This window comes from Petaurus breviceps, unplaced genomic scaffold, assembly GCF_028583685.1.
Source record: "Petaurus breviceps papuanus isolate PSGF00001 unplaced genomic scaffold, PetGlider_PUasm1.0 90881, whole genome shotgun sequence".
NCBI classification, from domain to species: domain Eukaryota; kingdom Metazoa; phylum Chordata; class Mammalia; order Diprotodontia; family Petauridae; genus Petaurus; species Petaurus breviceps.
In genome coordinates this window covers 3,108,167-3,127,765 of record NW_027187369.1, presented here as the reverse complement: position 1 = coordinate 3,127,765, position 19,599 = coordinate 3,108,167, and the positions used below count along the sequence as shown (strand labels likewise).

Below are 19,599 nucleotides of genomic sequence, written 5' to 3'. Positions count from 1 at the left end.
AGAGGAAGCATCAGAGTCTAGCCAGCCCCCTACGCCTCCTCAGCAAACATCTAGAAAATGCACTAGACCAAATTCGGATTGGTAAAGCCAAGAAAAAGTCCCGATGAGTCCCTTTTATAGCCCATGGTGGCTTAGAGAGATAGGTCCGCAGGTAGTGAGGAAGGGGTCTGGCCAGGAGGGGCATGGCAGCAGGTAGCATTCCAGTGCCTAGGCACTGCCAGAGGGCAGATCAGTGAGGCAGAAGGAAATTCTAGGGGATTCCTAAGCCTACTTTGGGTGCAGTTCAAGGTCAGAGTACTGGTGAATGTTGGCCCTAGTGCACTGAGCACAGAACAAGTTGCAGGCAACAACCAGTAGCTGTGTGTCTCTAATACTAGGAGTAGAGAACCGTGGCGGAAGGGGAGCCTCTCAGTGGGCCAAGAGCGGCTGAGTCAAAGAGCAGTCTACTAAAATTCCCAACCATAAACAAGCAGAATGGGAAATGAGGCAAGAGCTGGGAAAGAAAGAGATGAAAAAAAGAAAAGAAATAACAGCTTGGAAAAAAAGGTACAAAACCTTACTGAAGAAAATAGCTCCTTGAAAATTAGAACTGGGGGTGGCTAGGTGGCACAGTGAATAGAGCACTGGCCCTGGAGTCAGGAGAACCTGAGTTCAAATCCAGCCTCAGACATTTAACACACACACACACACACACACACACACATACATACACACACAAACTAGCCTTGTGACCTTGGGCAAGTCACTTAACCCCAATTGCCCCTCAAAAACAAACAAACAAACAAACAAAAAAGAAAATTAGAACTTGCCAAACAGGAGCTAATGACTCAATGAGACATCAACAGATCTCCTCTAATGACTTCCCCTTTCATCTCTGTGCAGGCAGTCTCTAGCCTTTGACCCTGACTAGCCCCTCCTCCTAAGCTACAGGCCCGCAATTCCATTTGTTTCTTGGACATCTTAAACTGGTTGTCCTGGCAAGACCTCTGCCTCAGCATGTCTGGAAATTAGCATCTTCCCCCTCAAACTTGTTCTTCTTTCTGTGTTTCTTGCTTTTGGAAGCGGAGCTATTATTCGCCCAGTCTCCCAGGTTCAAAATTTCTAGGTTATCTTTGGCTGTTTTTCATCCCTCACCTCCCATGTTGGATAAATTACCATGTCCTATCAATTCTGTCTCTCTCATATCTCTGCACCAGCCCCCCAGCCCCTTGCCCTTTTACAGGCCTTTCTTCATAGCTAGATTTATATAGCTGCTCCCTGTCTCTGCTCTCTTCAGTGCCTCCATTCTGCCCTTCCCACTATGGTCCAACTAATCACTCTTGGGCATAGGTTTCATGCCTACTGATAAGACTCAGTCTCTTTAAATTGTCAGTCAAGGCCCTCAAATCTGACACCTCCCTGACTATCCAGCCTTAACTCAGGTCTAGCATCATCCTTCAAGGCTCTGCTTCATACCAAATTTACCAAGAACATTCACCCCTTTGGTTTCATAGGCAAGAGAAAACTTTTCAGACATTTCCTTGATAGCTAGAACATTAACCAACAAGTATTTATTAGTTATCTAATCTACTCTGCATCTGCTCTGTGCTAGGCCCAGGAATACAAAGATGAAAATGAAACAGTCTCTGCCCTCAGGAAGCTTGCTGTCTAATGACTGGGGCAAAATGCACACACATAGGTATGTACACACCCACATACAAACCATATAGGAGGTAAGGGAGGGGGAGGCAGCTAGCCCCTAGAAGAACCAGGAAGGACCTTAAGCAGAAAGTGGAACTGGAGATAAACCAGGAATTCTAACAGGTGAAGGTGGGGAGAATGCAGCCTCAGAAAAGACATGGAGACTTGAGATAGACTGGCCAGACATAATGGCTATCTCACACAGGAGGAAGAGTGAGAGGGTCCCTCTGACTAGAGAAAAGTCTCTATGGAGGGGAATAATGTCATGTGGGAGATGAAGGCTAGTTCTAAAGAACTTGAAATGCCAAATAGAGGAATTTCTATTTGATCTTAAGGAGGTGATAGGGAGCCACAGGATTTCATTCATAGAAGAGGGACACAGAGAAATCTGCACCTTGACAAAAGCATTTCATCGGCTGAGCAGCAGGTGTGCTGGGGAGGAGAGAGAGACAGGAGACAGTCAGACCATTTAGGAACCTTTTGTAAGAGAACAGAAGAAGACAGGTAAGGATGGACTGGACTAGGTGGTGACTGTGGAAATAGGGAGAAGGGGATGCACTCAAGGCTGTACTCTGGGTCTCCTGCCTAGCAAAGATCAGCTGCACTTTCCTTCTTCTTCACTCCTTATTCATTAACATTCCTGCCCTCAGAGAATTGGCTGTCCCAGCACCACCTTCTCCTTTCCTAGTGGTTCACCATTTCTCTTCTTCCCTGGGGTCTTCCCCAAACTGTCCAAGAAACTCCCAGGTCTCCAACAGAGTATTTTTCTCCCGAGTTACTCCTTCATTCCTCAGATTCTCAGAACTGGTTGGCCCCCTTCCCGGTGTTGCCTGGTCTGTTCCCTGGCATTCAGGAAGGAAGTTATACAACCACTCCTCCCCCACTCCCTCTTCCACATATACAGCCTGCTCCCCCTCAAAAGTCCCAGGGAAAGAGACTCCTAGAAGCATGAAGCTGTAAGGATCCTAGTGACCAGAGTTCTCCCCAGGGATACACAGGTTACAAATTGTGCCCTTTCCCATTATGAAATGAGAAAACCGAGGTCCAGAGAAGGCTGATGACTTCCCCAAGGTCAGACAGTCAATGTGATGCAGAACTACGGTTGAATATTAAATTGGTGAGCAAAGCTCTGCAGACTGTGGTCATAATGCTTTGATATATTTTCAGACTTCAAGTGCATTTTAAGAAAAACCAGTCTTCATGCCAGCCAGCTGTGTGGGGTAGATGAGACAGGCGAGAGTGTCCTCAGCTCACAGATGTGGAAACTGACCCCCAGAGAGTTGGCCCAGCCGGGAATGGAAAACATGGTCTCCCCACTGCTCACCTAGGACTCTTTCCCTGAGGCCGGAGTATGTCTGGCACGTTTGGCTTCTGCTCATTGCAGCAGTTGATAGCCTTATGTCCGTCTCCAAAGTGCAACTCCCAGCAGTCATCAGGGCATCTCACCCTGCCTGCAAGAAAGATCAGGTCCTCAGGGAAAGTCTGAAGCTAAGGCTTCCGGTGCTGGGTCTGACACAGAGATAAGTGGATGTGTGCTATAGTGGGTGCAAATTCCACCACTAAAGCTTGGTAGTTGTGTGACCCTGAGCAAGCCACTTAAACTTTCTGAGTCCCTCCTCCATAAGATGGGGAAAGGAAGGGACTATGGGCCCACTATGTGCCAGGCACTGTGCTTGGTGGTGTTTGCAAGTATTATCCCATTTGATCCTCACAACAGCTCTGGAAGTGGGTGCTATTATTATCATTCCCATTTTATAGTTAAGCAAACTGAGGCAAATAGAGATTACCTGCCTTGCTGTTTGTGGTCACATCGTGTCTGAGGCAACATTGGAAGTCAGGTCTAGGCCCAGCACTCTAGCCACTGCACCACCTTTATTGAATAATTAAGTCTGTAGCCACCTCATAGAAGTGTTGAGAGGCTCAAATGGGAAAATGTATGTAAAGCCCTTCTCCAACTTTCTAACAATGTAGAGGTTTTTATTTGAGAAACCAAACTCGTTATCTTTTTAAAAATAAATATGGAATGCTTCACAAATTTAGCATGGCGTTCGTGCATAGGGGCCTGCTGATCTTGTCTGTACATTTCCAATTTTAGAATGTGTGCTGTCTAAGTGAACACTCATTGTCTTTCCATCTAAATTTACCCCCTCCTACAAACTTGTCAGCGAGCCAACATGCATTTATTAAGCACTTACTATGTGTCATTCACTTCCTTATCTCCAGTCTTCCTGGTCACCCATGCTGTAAATTTCAGAGCCATTATTTATTTTGCTTCTTTTAATCCCATCCATATCCAATCTGTGGTGCCATCTTCCCATTCTGCCACCATCTTCCTCACTCCTAGCCCAGTGCCCTCTCCACTGCAGTACACAGTTGCTTCCAGGCTTGGCTATTCTTCTCTTCAACAGCCAAAAGCCTAATTCAGACCCTTTGTTCCTCTCACCTGGATCACTCTCGGTGCTTCCTCACTGGTCTGCCTGCTTAAAGTTGCTCCTATTTGGAATCTGCCCTACACATAGTTGCCAGAGTCATCTTAAGGCCTAGATCTGACCTTAAGGCTGGTATTTAAGGCCTTCTACCATGTGGCTTCCATCAACCTTTCTTACTTTATTGATATTATTCTATTTCACAGACTCTTTCCATTTCAGCCATACTGGACTCCTAGCTCTTCCCCGAATGGAATGTGCTAACTCTTGCCTCCTTGCAGTCCTGCCAACTTTGCCCATGCTCGACATGCCCTCCTTACTCCCATCTCCTTCTCAAGGTTCCTACTCCATGCCTTCTCTTCCATGAAGGCTTTCTTTCCCTCCCCACCTCCCCTCAGTTTTTAGTCTTGTCTCCCTTCTCCCTTCTCCTTCTCCTCTTCTTATTTGTGTACATTTTGCAACTTCCCAGAAGAACATAAGCTTCTTGAAGTCAGGGCCCTGTTCTTAATCTTTCTTCGCATCCCTGGTTTCCAGCATAGCACCCCACATAGAGAAGGTGCAAGGACTTGTCTGTTCAATTAAATTGAATTTAAGGAGCCTCCTTCGTGGCCGCCACTTTTACTCACCTGATTAGCTTCTTTTCCACCCAATATTCAGGATAATTGAAAATGAAGTTTTAATAGCAGGCTCTGCAAGTGCTTTTTGCTACTGACTGCTGTCAGTGAAACCTGAGAGGGCTACTGATAATGTGCAGACAGACACCGCTAGGCTAATGGAAGTTGGAGATGGGAATCGGGAACGAGGATTTATTCTTGCTATTTGCAAACTGTGGCAGAAAGTGGTGATGCTGGTCGTACTGTCGAGCATTTAAAGCCAATTTCTTTCCAAGATAGCAAATTGAATTTGATGCTCCATTTTGGATAAGCGTGGTAATGCTGAAATTACTGTAAAATTGATAAAGCCCTGGTGGATTCCACTGTAAGCCAAACGGATGGAGAGGCTTTGTTTACTTAGCAAAATATACACCTATTGTTCTTACCTGAAGAGACGTTGGAGTTATCACAATTTTCTTGAAGACTGTTCTCCATATTAAATGCTAACCTCATCTACATAATCCTCCACAAAGGAAACTGAGAAATAATAACGGAAAGATAATTGTAGGAGTTGGAAAAACAAAAAGCTGGTGTGAAAAAGAGATAGGTGCCCTAACAACTCCGAGATTATATTTTTATTTGCCATTGACTAAGTGCTAGAAACATGTGTGGTACTTACATAAGAAAGAAATATGTATTCTCTGCTCCCCAAAGAATTCATCCTCAGCCTCAGAGATTGCCAAGCCTGGGTCTCGTATTACCTAGGGTATTGCCAGTTCTATTATCAGATTGCACGAAATACTCCGGCAAATCTCCAAATGAAGGGAACGTTCATCTCCTTTTCCTTGTCATTATATACATTGACATTCCCTCAGGACCTGCTCCAGTTTGTAACTGCTTCAGTGGCTTCATTGATGCCACCTTGCCACCCCTTTGGCTCCTACGTGATCCTTGCCCATGTTTGGAGGGGTTTTGTCGGGTTTTTGTTTTGTTTTTGTGTTATTTTCTCCCCTAACCCCCCATGGAGTATCCACCCGATGCACTGGCAGTCTTCCTCTAGGTCTTTTTAATGTTGCATGGGCACCAGGGCCACACTCGGGCTGCCCATCTGTTCTCCCTAGTTCTTGCCGCATGAATGCACTCTCTGAAATGCAGGCAAGGATGGTAGGCTCTTGAGGATGAACAGAAATCAGGCCCTAGTGTTTTGAACATTAAATGATTGAGGGGGTTTGACTCCAATATTTCTCAGGTCCCTTTCAACTCTAAATCTTGATTCTAAGATGATTTTATGAAAGATAATAATGTACAAGCTTGAAGGGCATGCATTTTCATGGTGGACTCTGGCGGATAGTACTACTATTTTCCACTCACGTTCTCCATGAACTCTTTTAGTATCTTATCTTTATTTTCCCCCAAAAAATTGTTTTGTCATTTAGCTCCATGTATGCCTACTCACCCCAACATACACATACACATGTTTACACAAAACAAGAACACAGAACCCCAGAAAAAAAAAAACGAGCAGTCACACAAAGGAATATGAGATGTTTTAATTCTGGTTATTTTCTTGTGGAAATAAGCCAATTCTGTTCTTTTCTCCTCCTGGGTCCTAAAGAGTCCTTCTGGGGCCACAATTCAGGCATTAGCTACATCTGTTGCCACTACTGAATGAAATCCGTTCTTGGGGAATATTTTTCCAGAGGGGACCTTTCATCTTCCCCAATGTGAGATTTTTTCAAATACTTATTGAGTAATTAACTTAAACAAACACATGTGTTCCAGTGTCACAAGAAGAATTTCATTTCATTTTTGTACTGGGTTGTTTTTTTCTGTGATCAGAGAACCTTAGTACTCCTCAGAGATCCAGGGTTCCAGATGTGAGGAAACATCACTAGCACTGCTGGTGGCCTCAAATAAAACGGCTTGTGTTGCTTTTTGCAATCTCAGTGTGTTGTATTGGTAAATAAATTACTAATTCATTGACCCTGGAAATGGGAGCCATTTTTAATCTTCCATTTCTTCTTTCTTCTCTGATGCTTTTTATTCTTTTTGCTCCCCTAACATTCCTCCCCCTGGGATATAACAGTAACAATAGCAAACATTTCTAAAAATTTTGCAGAGCATTTTATAAATATGAGCTCACTTAATTCTCAGAAATACCCTGTAAAGTGGTTGCTATTATTATCCTCATTTTTACATGTAAAAATATTGAAAATGAAAGAGGATGTGACTTGCCCAGGGTCACACAGCTTGTAGATACATGAAATAGTATTTGAACTCAAGTTCTCCTGACTCCCAACCCGACTCTATCTCCTCCACCACCTAGAAGGAAACCTTAAGTTCTCAAAGGCTAGAAGAGTTGCCAAGCTAGAACAGCTTTAAGGACAGGTTCTGTGATGTGGAACAGTCTGGATAAATCCGGAAAAGCTCATCAGCGGGTTGGCGACGGAGTGATCCATATTTCAGGAATAGTAACTGCAGGAGGAGTTGGTGTGAGGAGCCCCCTCACTGGGGAAATGAGGGCTCGCAAAGGACCGGACTCCAAAGAAGCAGTTGGAAATGGGGCTGGTCCAGTTTATTGTTTAGGCTTGCTGGGGATGTCTAAGGAGGCTTTGTCCAAAGTGGAGATCCCAACTACATGAAGTTAAAGAACTGCTCAGTAACGGATTGCTGCCAAGTTATTTACACAGATCGCTAGTAATTTGGATGAATATGTCCATTTCCCCTCTCCCCTTGAGGATACACACGTGCATGCACACACATATGTATGCACACAGACATGCATGCATGTACATACATGCACACTGGTTTGGGCATAGATGAAGAGTTAACTGTTTCTTTTCCCTGGTAAGATGGTATAATGTTTCATGAGAGATCTCCCCTGAAGGAGGACCAGGGAAAGAATCAAAGGAAAAAGGAAGCACCCATTCACCTTTACAATTTTACTGTATTTGCCATTAATTCCATTAATGCCTTCTTAATAAAATTATTCAGCTGTCTTCTTATTAATGCAAACTCCCATTCAGAAATAGGAGTGATTCAAGTCAACATCATTCCCTTTCTTTCTGTGCCACACCAGCTCACCCTCACTCAATCTGCATGACCTCTACACTGGGTCAGCTCAAAGTGCTCCCTCCCACCCTAAGCCTGCCCCATTTGAACACTATGCCTTCTCTCCATTCAGCACCCAACTCAGGAACCACCTGCCTGATTCCTACAACTGAAAATGTGTGTGTGTATGTGTGTGCGTGTGTGTATGTGTGCATGCGTGTGTATGTGTGTATGTATATGTGTGTATATAGGTATAAAATCTCAGATTTTCCTAGAGCCCTCTGTTTAAATCTCTCCTTTGCTTCCACCACACTCTACTTTCTATGATTTCTTTACATTCCTTATCCCCCCTAGTAAATTGTAAGGTCTTCCAGTACAGATTGTTTCCAGAGTATCATTGTTTCTGCAGTACCTAACACAGAGCCTGGCATGAAGTAAGTACTTAAGAAATCAATGGATGACCTCAGGAGACAATCGGATGTTCTCCCTACAACCAGCACTACAACTAACACTTAAGGCCATGTCTATATTACTGCTTGTTGGGGCTGTTGTCAGTCAGGGACAGGTTGTGCTCTGTGGCCTCTGAGCAGAGCCCTAACAAGGAGTTCTGGCACCTAGGACTATTTCAGTTGAACTAGAGGATAGGGGTTAGGGCACTAAGGACACTTGCCCTGTTTGAATATGGATGTTCCATTTAACCCACAGAATGAAACAGGAATTTAGAGGCAGCATTGGTGTGCATGGAGTTAAGAGGGATCTGAGTTGAGTAGGGAGAGAGATGGCATCCTTATAGCAGAAGGTGGGTCATGGGAAAGGGTTAGGATCTTTTTTTTTTTTAAGCAATCAGGGTTAAGTAACTTGCTCAAGGTTACACAGCCAGTTATTTCTGGGTGTGGTGCTGAGTGTCTGAGCCCGGGATTTGATCCCCAGGTCATCCCAACACTGGAGCCGGTGCTCTTACTCGCTGAGCAACCTGGCCCCCCTCCCCCCTAGGGTTAGGATCTTTCTGTTGCCTCTAGAATACTGATTCACTACAGGGAAACCTCAGTGTCTTAACTGTAGTTATAGCTCACCCTTTGATTCTATGATTCTGTGACTGTTGTTGAATTGAATTGAATCCCAATGCTCTTGCTCCTGTCTTTGCCAATAAAAATTTACCTGCACAGCATTCGGTATGCTCAGAATCTCTGCAGGTGGCCCATTCTGATAACGTGTGCTAAGATATTTATGGCTGGTCTTGGCTTCCTGCTGTTTTCCAATAAGATTTACATTTTAATCTATAGGAGCAAATGTGATGATGAGAATTTTAGGTACTATGGTTGTCCTGTTGGGGAGAGAATCTTTGCTGTAGCAGTAACATTTTGCCCTGCCTCCCTCACATCCATATTTCAGAAATTTCCCCTAGTCTGCCAGTGTGTAGGATGAACCCTACTTGTCCTTATCCTGAAATTCAAGCCCAGGATAGGTTTTTGACCCTCCGTTCCGATCAGAGAGCAGAGTGGGATTCCCTTGAGGCAGAGACAAACTAGCTGAAAAGAAGAAGGATGGGGGTCTATTCCCCTGAGTGTCTGAATGGGAAAGGTCCCCATATCCAAGGCTACTGAGTGACTTGGTTTTCAATCAAAGTATGCTAAAAAAAATTAGAGAATTTAAAGACAGAAAGCGATTACATTGCCCGCACCCCCAGAAATATTGGCAGGGTTGTTGTAGGGATGGGCCATTTGTTTGTGTTGATGCAGCTTGAGACACATAAAGTACCATCACCCTTCAAGCTTTCCCTGTAGTTTTATATCCTTAGTGGGACAGAAGATGGAAATAAGCATCAACATCTCCTCTGAAAAGAGAGTGGTTTTATTTCTAATGGGGCAGTAGAGTGAGCACCAAGTGGTAAGTTAAAAATTCTACTCTCTAGCCCTCTGATTTTTAAGTAGGCAAGAGCTTAAAGAATTGACTTTTGCTTTTCCCATATTCTTTGTCATAGGAAAATTAGATGAATTCTTGTAAAAATAAGTTTTGCATCTGGCCTCTGTCCCCATAATGAGATCCCAATCTGGAAAATACAGTAGGGTAGCATGAGTGGAATAGGAAGAAACTATGATCCCCAACCCAGGAGCCTGGGTTCAGATTCTGTCTATTCTGCTCACCAGCCATGTAACATAACCTTATTTTAAAATCTTAGCTTCCTCTGAAAAATGAAAACAAACTCTTCTTGCATTTCATAACTCACAGAGCTGTTGTGAGGAAAGTGTAAACCATAAGATATTATATGGAGCCAACAGTGTTTATTAAGTTCTTACTGTATGCCAGGCATTGTATTTAATGGGAGTTGGTACTGCTGGTAGGGGTGCTATGGCTATTTTTGTTTATTCAGCAGTATTTTCATTCCCATAGAAAGAAGTTCAGCCTTGGAGTTAGAAAGAACAGGCTTTACATCTTGCCTCTGACACATCCTGGCTACCACAGCCAGCTCTCCAAGACTATATTAAGTATGAGGTCCCAACCTACCTTAATGGATGGCCTTTCTCTGTCAGGTAGTCCAATATGGATTGTTTTTAATCCTAAATTCAAGGCCTGCCTTTGACACATCCTAACTATGTGACCATAGGCTTATACTAATAGAACTAATTATATTGACATATTATAAATTAATACAATTTCCCATCTTGATTGGTAAAAGTTATATCCAGACTGAGAGTCCCTACATCTTATATCATTGAACTCCCTGGTCCAATTTTTCAAAAATTATCCTTTCCAAATAACTCTTACCTGATATGGTACATTCATCACATGACTACTTGGATGGAGCCAGGTTCTCATCCTTTCATTGATCCTGATCCCAGTTCATCCTTGCCTTCTCATTCTGGATGATTCCTGTGCATATTTTTTTTCAAGGATCCTCACCCCAGGATGTACCCAACATGCTGATGACCTTCCTCTTGGTCTTGTGATAGATTGAGGGTCTCAGTGGAGAGCACTCAGACTTGCCAGCTTTTATCCCCTGCTTGTACCACTTGACTGTCTTTTATGGTTATTCGTTTCTTCAATGAAATGCTTAGGATATGTGATTTTAAAAAGTCAATATAATTCCAGACCTTTCCAACAAAGGAGAAAAGCCTATGGTACTCTATTTAACTTCATTCCATCTGTGGGATAGGTTTTAAGAGGTAATCCCATTGATGACAATGTCCCAAAAACAGGACATGGTTATAAAACTTTTGAATGGTAGCACTCAAAAACCCTAAAAAATTAAGCTAATACACAAGGAAAATGGTCTTTGTAAAAGGTAGTGAAACACTTCCCACTTGTCAGAACATGAAATTGGGGCCTTTTGTCTATAGAAAATTAGAAGAAGAAAAAACAAGAAAATAGAGAAGAGGCAGCATATCATGGTGGGTGGAACACTGGACCAGGAGCCAGATGACCTGGATTCAGCTCAGATGACCTACCTCACCAAGTCACTTTCCCCATCAATAAATTGAGGATCTCAAGCCAACACTATAACATGGCAAATCACTCAACTTTTCTGTATCTGTTTCTTAATCTTTTTTTATTTAAAATTTTTTTTTAAGTTTTCAGTATTCACTTTTATAAGATAGTGAGTTCCAAATTTGTTCTCCGTCCCTCCCCACCCCCCTCCACAAGATGGCATGCTATCTGATCTAGGCTATACATGTACAGTCATATTAAACATATTTCCATATTAGTCATTGTTTCCTCATCTTTAAAATGGGAATAATAAGTCTCACACTAAATACCTTACAAGATTATTGGGAGGAAAGTTCTTTGTAAACTGGAAAGTTTTATAGATAGGCACATGAGTTCTTACCATCATTGTAATCAAATTAGGTTGCAATTTACATGTTAATTAAAAACATCTGGTAATACACAAATACTTTATTTAATCTGAAGGGTTTTCTTTTACTTAAAAAGAATAGTAGTATTAAAGGAAATAGACCTTTGTCTTTTAAGATTCTGTTTTCATAGTTATTGGCTTACGGGGTTGTATATTCCTCTGATTTTGTGATGAGTTGCACAAAACCAATTTTGGGGCTTCAGCAAGGATTATATGTAGTTTGTCTGGGGTCCATCGAAATCCAGCTTAAGTGAAGGGTGTAGGAGAAGAGTCCTCTCTTGGATTATAGTAACATGTCTCGTTATTAAAGGGACATTTTCTTCAAGGTCATTCAAGTGCCTTGGATAAGTGGGACATTCCTGACTGATGGCTGTTTGCCTCACACTGAAGAGTTGTGAATAGAACTAGCCCTTTCACTGGGACTGAAGGTGCCTTCATTCTCTTATTTGATGGTCAGGTTACAGAAAAAGCATATTTTGGACATGTAGAATTTTGAGTTGTCTCTAGACTTGAAAATCAAATAAGTGGTACCCCAGGGAAGATGTCAACCTAAAGATGATATGAATATGATGACCCTGACTCTCCAACTCTCTTTTGCCATTCGTTAAATAGGAATCAGTAGCCAACACATTTTAGCTGTATGACCCTAGCAAGTCCCTCATTTTCTTGTGGAGTCATTCTCAACATTAGACATCTGGTGTGAGGGTTTGCCTAGTTTTGTGGTTTTACCTGGGAGTTGAGAGAAGAGGAAGTGAAAGGAAGCTTCAGTTAGGTCTCTGGGGTTTACGTTTATGTGTGTGGTCACAAAATCAGCTCACGCATAATTAGAATGTTGCTTTGGTGAAGTCTTGATTCTGATCAGCCCATATAGAGCAAACCTGGGCACTAATAAGAACAATTGCAGAGATGCCATTGGAGCTTTCTGAAGTTGGCCAGCGGAAGATTGTATGGTTTTTGTTTTACTTGTTGCAGAAAACCAGCAAATTAAGTTGCTTTGTACTTGGTGGCCTTCAGGTGTCCCCACCCATTTTGTGTCAGTGGCCCTCAGCCCAAGAGAGGTCCCCAGGCCTTCTCTGTGAGCTTGCAGTCTTAAATGGATAAAGCAATTGCTGTGTTGGTTGAGAAGGTGATAGATGGATCTTATTAATGATTCTTTTCATGTGTGAAGGGTTCAGTCCTGGAGCCACAGCCATGCACACAGATGCTACCCTGGAAGTTTGCTCTCGGCACCAGTGCTCACTTTGCACTGTTTATTCTTAGCAAAGGACAAGGTCTAGGAGACAGGCAATTGTCCAAATACTGAATGATAATGCTCTGGCCAGCCAGGAAGAAAGACAGACTCTAAAGAGGACTGCCCAGAGTTCTTGCTATGATGCCTGCTGCTTCTATTTCAGCTTATCTGATGTGATCCTCACAACTGCCCTGGGAAGTGCTATAGATATTATTAGTCACAGTTCACCAGTAAGAAAACAGATTGAAAAGGGTTAAATGGCTTGCCACCAGGCACCATTGTCTGAGGCAGGATTGGAACTCAGGTCTTCCTGCCCCCAAGGGCTTTATTCAGTGTGCTTCATAGGTTTCTGCTAATCGTTGATGACACCAAAGAAGAAAAGAACCAACTGTATGTAAATCATGCCAGTAACTCCAAGAAATTTGGGGATGTGTAACTGACATTATCATACATCTCCTAAGCATGTCTGTCTGTGCATAATAAATAAATAAATAGTCTAGTTAAAGCACATGGGAGACATGCCTGTTATGCTCTGTGCTTTCACACAAAATCTTAACTTTCCTTAGCTTTTAAAAAATTTTTATACCAGAGTCTGGACCTGTGTTTTCTTAATATAAATTTAAACAAACTTATCAGCTAAATGGCAGCTGTCCCTTAGGGCTTTTGAATGCCTTGTAGGCATACGAGTTCATTCGGACCCTAGTCTATGCTCAGTGTTATGCTAGACTCAGAGAGATACAAAGCATTTGAAACCTGCATCCCTGCTCTCAGTGAACTTACAGTCTAGTTGGAGGCACAAGACTCATGCATGGGCAAAAGCTGGAGAGAACATCATGAATGCGCATCATCTGAGAAGCCTTGTCTGAGTGTTCTCTTGTACATCTGAATCACAGGCCCTGTTTGAATTCCAGGATTCAGGGCAGGAGAAGGGGAGAGAGGGGAAACAGTGGAGGATGAAGAAAAACTAGAATTAGAACTCTTAGAGAATGCTTGGAAAGTTTATGGGCATAGCTTAGATGGGGGAGAAGTAGTTTTAACTTATTAGCTTATCAAGAACAGCTGATGTGTGTTGTGAAAAATTATATATATATATACATATATTGTATTAAAGGATCAAATACTTTCAGAAATTGAACTAACACATGATCATGACAGTCACGTAAATATCTACAGGGTTTGCTGATCACTTAAATATCTACAGAGTTTCTAACTTTTACAAACACTTAGCATTTCATATCAAAAAACCGTGAGTGTGAAGGCAGAGAGTTCTTCCAGCAGTCCCATATGCTTTGGGCTCTTAGGGAATGGGGGGGGGGGCGGAGAGAAACATATTTTTTTATTAATAGTTCTTGGATGCTAATGCAATTTAGTAGTCCAATGTAGGACCCTCTGTTTTTCTAAGCAGTACACTCATCAGAAAGTAGGGTCAAAATTTTCTTAGAGCCATAAAGAGAACAAATTCCCCACCCAGCTGGTATTAGTAGGGGTTGGCATTCCTGTATCCAAGCACACTCATGCAGATGCACTCACACATGCTTGTGTACACACAATTACAAGCAGTGGAGAAACCAAACCCTCTGTTCCCCAAACAGGGCACTTGATTCCTCAGGCCATGGTTGCTGTATCTTTCACTTCAAAATTTTTCCTTTTTCTAAAAATGGGAAACCCAGAAAAGGGGAAATGGTTTTTTTTGTTTCTGAATTCACCTCAGATTCGGTGAGTATTTTTTCAACACCTCCTCTATTCGGAGTAGTGTGGTAGGTATTGGGAATACAAAAAAGGCAGAATTGGAAACAGACCCTGCCCTCAAGGACCTTACATTTTGCTGGAGGAAAATACCATGGACACAAATGAACAAATCCAAAATATACACAAAGGAAATAGTAATTTCAGAAGAGGGGTAGGAATCCAGAAAGGGCCTTGTGATGCAAGCTGAGCCTTCAAGGGAGCTGGGAATTCTAAAAAGTGAAGGTTAGAAGGAAGAAAGAAAAGAGGGAAACTATCTATTAAGAGGCTGTTGTATACTAAATTCCTCGTAAAGTCCATCTGCAAGAGGTGTCCTCATTTTCTTTTCTCTCAGCTCTTTTATTAACCCCTTAAAGTCTAGCTACTGACCTTCTCATTCTTCTAAAACTACCTTCTCCAAAGTTACTACTCATCTCTTAGTTGCCACATCCAATTTTCCCAATCCTCATTGTCCTTGACCTTTCTGCAGCCTTTGACACTGCTGACCACTCTCCCCCTCTTGATACTCTCTTCTCTCTAGGTTTTTAACACATCGCTCTCTCCTGGTTTCCCTCTCACCTACCTATCTAACTGCTCTCTGTTGGATTCTCCTCCAGATCATTCCCTCCAACCAGAGGCGTCCCTCAGGGTTCTGTCCTAGGCCCTCTTGTCTTCTTCCTCTCTTCTTCTTTACTTGATGATCTCATCTACTCCCAGGGATTTAATTATCATCTCTTTGCTAATGATTCTCAAATCTACTTTTCCTGCCCCAGTCTCTGTTGACCTCAAGTCTTCCATCTCCATCTGTCTTTCAGACCTCTCAAACTAGATGTCCAGTAGACACCTTAAACTCAGTATGTCCAAAACAGACCTTATTATCTTTCCCCCTAAATCCTCCCCACCCCTTCCTACCTTTCCTATTGTGGAGGATAATACCATCCACTGAGTTCCTCAGGCCCTCAACATAAACATCATCCTGATGTCTCACTGTCTCTCACCATCTCCCCTCCCCCGCCCTCCATATCCAAGCTTTTGCCAAGGCCTATTGGTTTCGTTTCTGCAGCCTCCCTCAAAGACTCTCCCTTCACTCCTCTGACACTGCCACCGCCCTGGTATAGACCCTCATCACCTCACACCTTGATTACTGCAAATGCCTGCTGGTGGGTCTACCAGCCTCATGACTCTGTATTCCTTTCTCCATTGAGCCACTGAAGTACTTTTCCTAAAATGTAGGTCTAATCACATCACCCCCTCCACTCAGTAAATTCCAGTGGTTTCCTATTGCCTCCAGGAGCAAGTACCAAATGTTCTATTTGACATTCAGTGCCCTTTATTTTTTAATTTTTCAAATTTATTTTTAGTTTTCACCATTCATTTCCCAAAGAATTTGAGTTACATATTTTCTTCCCATCTCTCCCCTACCCCCACCCCAAGATGGCAAGCATACTGAATACCCCTTCCCACAGTCTGCCCTCTCTTATATCCCCCCTTAATCCCCCCTTACTTTCTTGTAGGGCAAGATGGATTTCTATACCCCATTGCCTGTATATCTTATTTCCCAGATGCACGTAAAAAACAATTTAAAAAATTTGTTTTTAAAACTTTGCATTCCAGATTCTCTCCCTTCTTTCCTCCTCACCCACCCTCACTGGGAAGACAAGCAATTTAATATAGGTTATCCATGTGTAGTTACGCAAAACACTTCCATAATAGTCATGTTGTGAAAGACTAACTATATTTCCCTCCATCCTATCCCACCCCCATTTATTCTATTTGCTCCTTTGACCCTGTCCCTTTTCAAAAGTGTTTGCTTCTAACTAACCTTCAGAGCCTTTGATAACCTTTATAACCCCTCCTACCTTTCCAGTCTTCTTTCACCCAGTCCCCAATATATACTCTTCAATCCAGTGGCAGTGGTCTCCTGATTATTCCACATACAAGACACTCTGTTCCTTCACTCTGGCAGTGACTCATGCCTGTTCTGAGTCCTGAACTCCCTGGCTTCCTTTTCAGTCCCAGTGAAAATCCCACCTTCTCCTGGAAGCCTTCCCCAACCTCTCCTAGTTCTCAATGCCTTCCCTTTATTAATTATTTACTGTTTATCCTATAGATTGCTTGTTTTGTATATATATTTTTTGCATGCCTACCGCATTAGGTTGTGAGCTTCTTGAGGGTTTTACAAGGAATCTTGGTTCAGTCCTTACCCTGGTTAATAAGACAAACTCAGGAAAAGAAAGGTAGAAAGGATTTTATTTAGCACACCAAGACAGTAAGGCAATTGGTGTGACTGACCCAGGATTCAAAGTTCAGACTGCTTTTATATACAGGAGCAAATAGCTTCCAATAAAAGGGCAAGCCAGTCCTGATTGGTACATATTTTTAGTGAGGAAAAGAGATTAGTATCCCCTCAGCTCCTCCCCATTACAGCATCACAGGGCCATGTGATTAGTGCACAGATCCTCAGGACTCCCATATCCTGCAGACTGGTTGCCCATGGACCAAAAGTGTCAAGGTCATGGGTTCACTCAGGCTGACTGAACCAGTGGCTGACTTTGCACAAGGACAGGGACTGTATCTTGCCTTTTTTATGTCCCGCATCTCTTAGCACAGTGCCTACCACATAGTAGGTGTTTAATAAGCATTTATTGAATTGAATTGCCAGGCTCTGTGCAAAGAACTTTACAAATATTTTTTCATCTGATTTTAACAACAACCTTGGGAGATAGGTACTATTATTATACCCATTTAATAGTTGAAGAAATGAAGGCAAATAGAGCTTAATGACTTGTCCAGGGTCACACACCTCATAAGTATATGCAGCAGAACTTGAACTTGGGTCTTACTGACATATCGACTGTACCAATCACTTCTAGGGAGAGCCATTCCAGGAGTGGGAAGATGGCCTAGGCAAAGGCAGAGATGGAGAGTCTTTATTTCCTAGTTTTCCATGTTAAACATAAAGCCACGTTGAAAAGAGTATTTGGCTAAAGGCTTGGCTTTGAGTGATCCTCCTGGTCATTATCAAATTTGATTATATCTTGTTTTCTGCACATATCTATCCACAAGCACACAACCCAAGAACTGGACTTTGTTGTAAGCCCAGTACAGATGGTTTTTGGAGGCAGCCTCTTTATTACTTGGAGTCTTTTCTAAAGCTACAAAACTTCCATGATCCTAAATTCTTGAAAATGTATGCATCTCACTCAAGATAATATTTATTGCCTGGGGCTAACTTCATATCATCAGTTTGTCTTTTTGCTAAACCACTTTGATAGTATTATCAGAACAAATTGTCTTTCATAAGGATAAAGCTAAGAAGGCCCACATTGAGTCATTTTTCCTCTTCTCTTGTAGGACTGTGTGCATTAAGGCGTCATTCTTTCTTTTCGTGACATTGAGCTTGCTTCATCAAAGATGGAGCAAATGGACTGTAAGCCCTACCAGCCTCTGTCCAAAGTCAAGCACGAAATGGACCTAGCTTATACGAGCTCTTCAGATGAGAGCGAAGAAGGACGAAAACCGGGACAACCCTATAATTCCCGAGAAACTCTGCACGAGTATAACCAAGAGCTTCGACTCCATTGTAACAGCCAGAGCAGAAAGAGGAAGGAAGTCGAGAAACCTACTCAAGGTATCTTGTCATTCATTCATTCTGGCTTCTTAACAAATGAAGCATGTTTCTCTCTAAGGGAAAACGAATACCCCAGCATGCAAACCCAAAGCCTAATTTGCTGATGTTAACTGGTTAATAATCTACATTGCTAACACATGTTTGGGGAGAAGGGCCCGTATGCGAGCTCAGCCAAGGCTGGAGGTTATGTGTAGTTTTACAGATCAGAAATAAATTTGGATTCAGCAATCCTCTTATCAGAACATTCAAAATGTGTCTAATCTGACAAATAGCCATTTACAGACCGAAGGAGAAATAATTTATAGTAAGGCACAAAGCAAACAGCTAAGTGCTTTGGGAGACAAATATTTGACAGCTGATAAGGTTTTAGCAAAGGGTAGCTAAGGCCACCAAATGTGGCTTTACAAAGTCTACCAACTGAGACAGTGAAGAGATAAAGGACTGAGTACAGCAAGATGGGACACGATTATCCTTTAGGACCCTTTCCTGTAAGGACGTACCTGAACACTTGCCACCCTAAGGACTTCTCCTACCTGTTTTATGTGGTTAAACAGTGATGCAAAGCCAAAGTCTGATTGGCTTCATTGTGGTTTTAATTGATAGCTCTGAACCTCTAGTATATTCAAAGCTCTCTGAGTTTTATCTCATCTGTGTGGGCAATTGCTCCAAGGGTGTGATACTTGTTCAAGTCCATCCATAAAACCATAGTAGGGGAGTCTAAATTTCATAGAGTAATGCAGTCATAGATTTAGAGTTAGAAGAAACTTCAGATGTCAACTAGTCTAACTTCTTTTATTTTATTTTGTTTTTTGGAGGGCAATTGGAGTTAAGTGACTTGCCCAAGGTCACACGACTAGTTGTTTTGTGTGTGTGTGTGTGTGTGTGTGTGTGTGTGTGTAAGTGTCTGAGGCCAGATTTGAACTCAGGCCCTCCTGACTCCAGGGCTGGTGCTCTATCCACTGTGCCACCTAGCCACACTAACTTCTTTATTTTTTAAAGGAAAGAACTGAGGCCCAGAGATAGTACATGATTCAGCCAAGGTCACACGAGCTGGAGGCTTTCCTCCAGGTCAAAAACTTAACATTCATATTGCTATTTAAACAGATTAAAAAGTTTATTATACATATCTATAAAGATATAGATATGTATACATACACACATATATATGTATACATATGAAAGTTTATTATATTAACTACAATAGTCATTTTTCAAACTTTTCAGAGATATAACTGTTTTGATATACCCTTTACAAGCTATTCATTTCACATCTCTATATTACTCCTACCATGACCCTGTAAACATAGACTCAGAAACCTGTAAAAGGGGCTAGGCATAGAGCTTGTACCTGGTAGTAGGGAGACCTGCTCTCTAGTCTTGGCCCTGTTGCTAACTTGCAGGATTACCTT

General features: G+C 42.3%; 1 protein-coding gene and 1 non-coding gene across 2 annotated transcripts in view; one reads left to right on the top strand and one right to left on the bottom strand.

Annotated features, from left to right (window-relative positions):
- The window catches only part of TENM1 (teneurin transmembrane protein 1), a 782,231-nt gene that overhangs the window by 210,798 nt on the left and 551,834 nt on the right, over positions 1–19,599 (top strand). Inside the window, exon 3 of the mRNA XM_069074038.1 lies at positions 17,914–18,190. Within this exon, the coding sequence (XP_068930139.1) occupies positions 17,974–18,190 (217 nt within the window). The 5' untranslated portion in view covers positions 17,914–17,973. The remainder of the gene's footprint in view (positions 1–17,913; positions 18,191–19,599) is intronic.
- LOC138150716 (U6 spliceosomal RNA) lies at positions 3,693–3,799 on the bottom strand. The gene has a single exon (XR_011165637.1). It is a non-coding gene; the product is annotated as a U6 spliceosomal RNA (small nuclear RNA).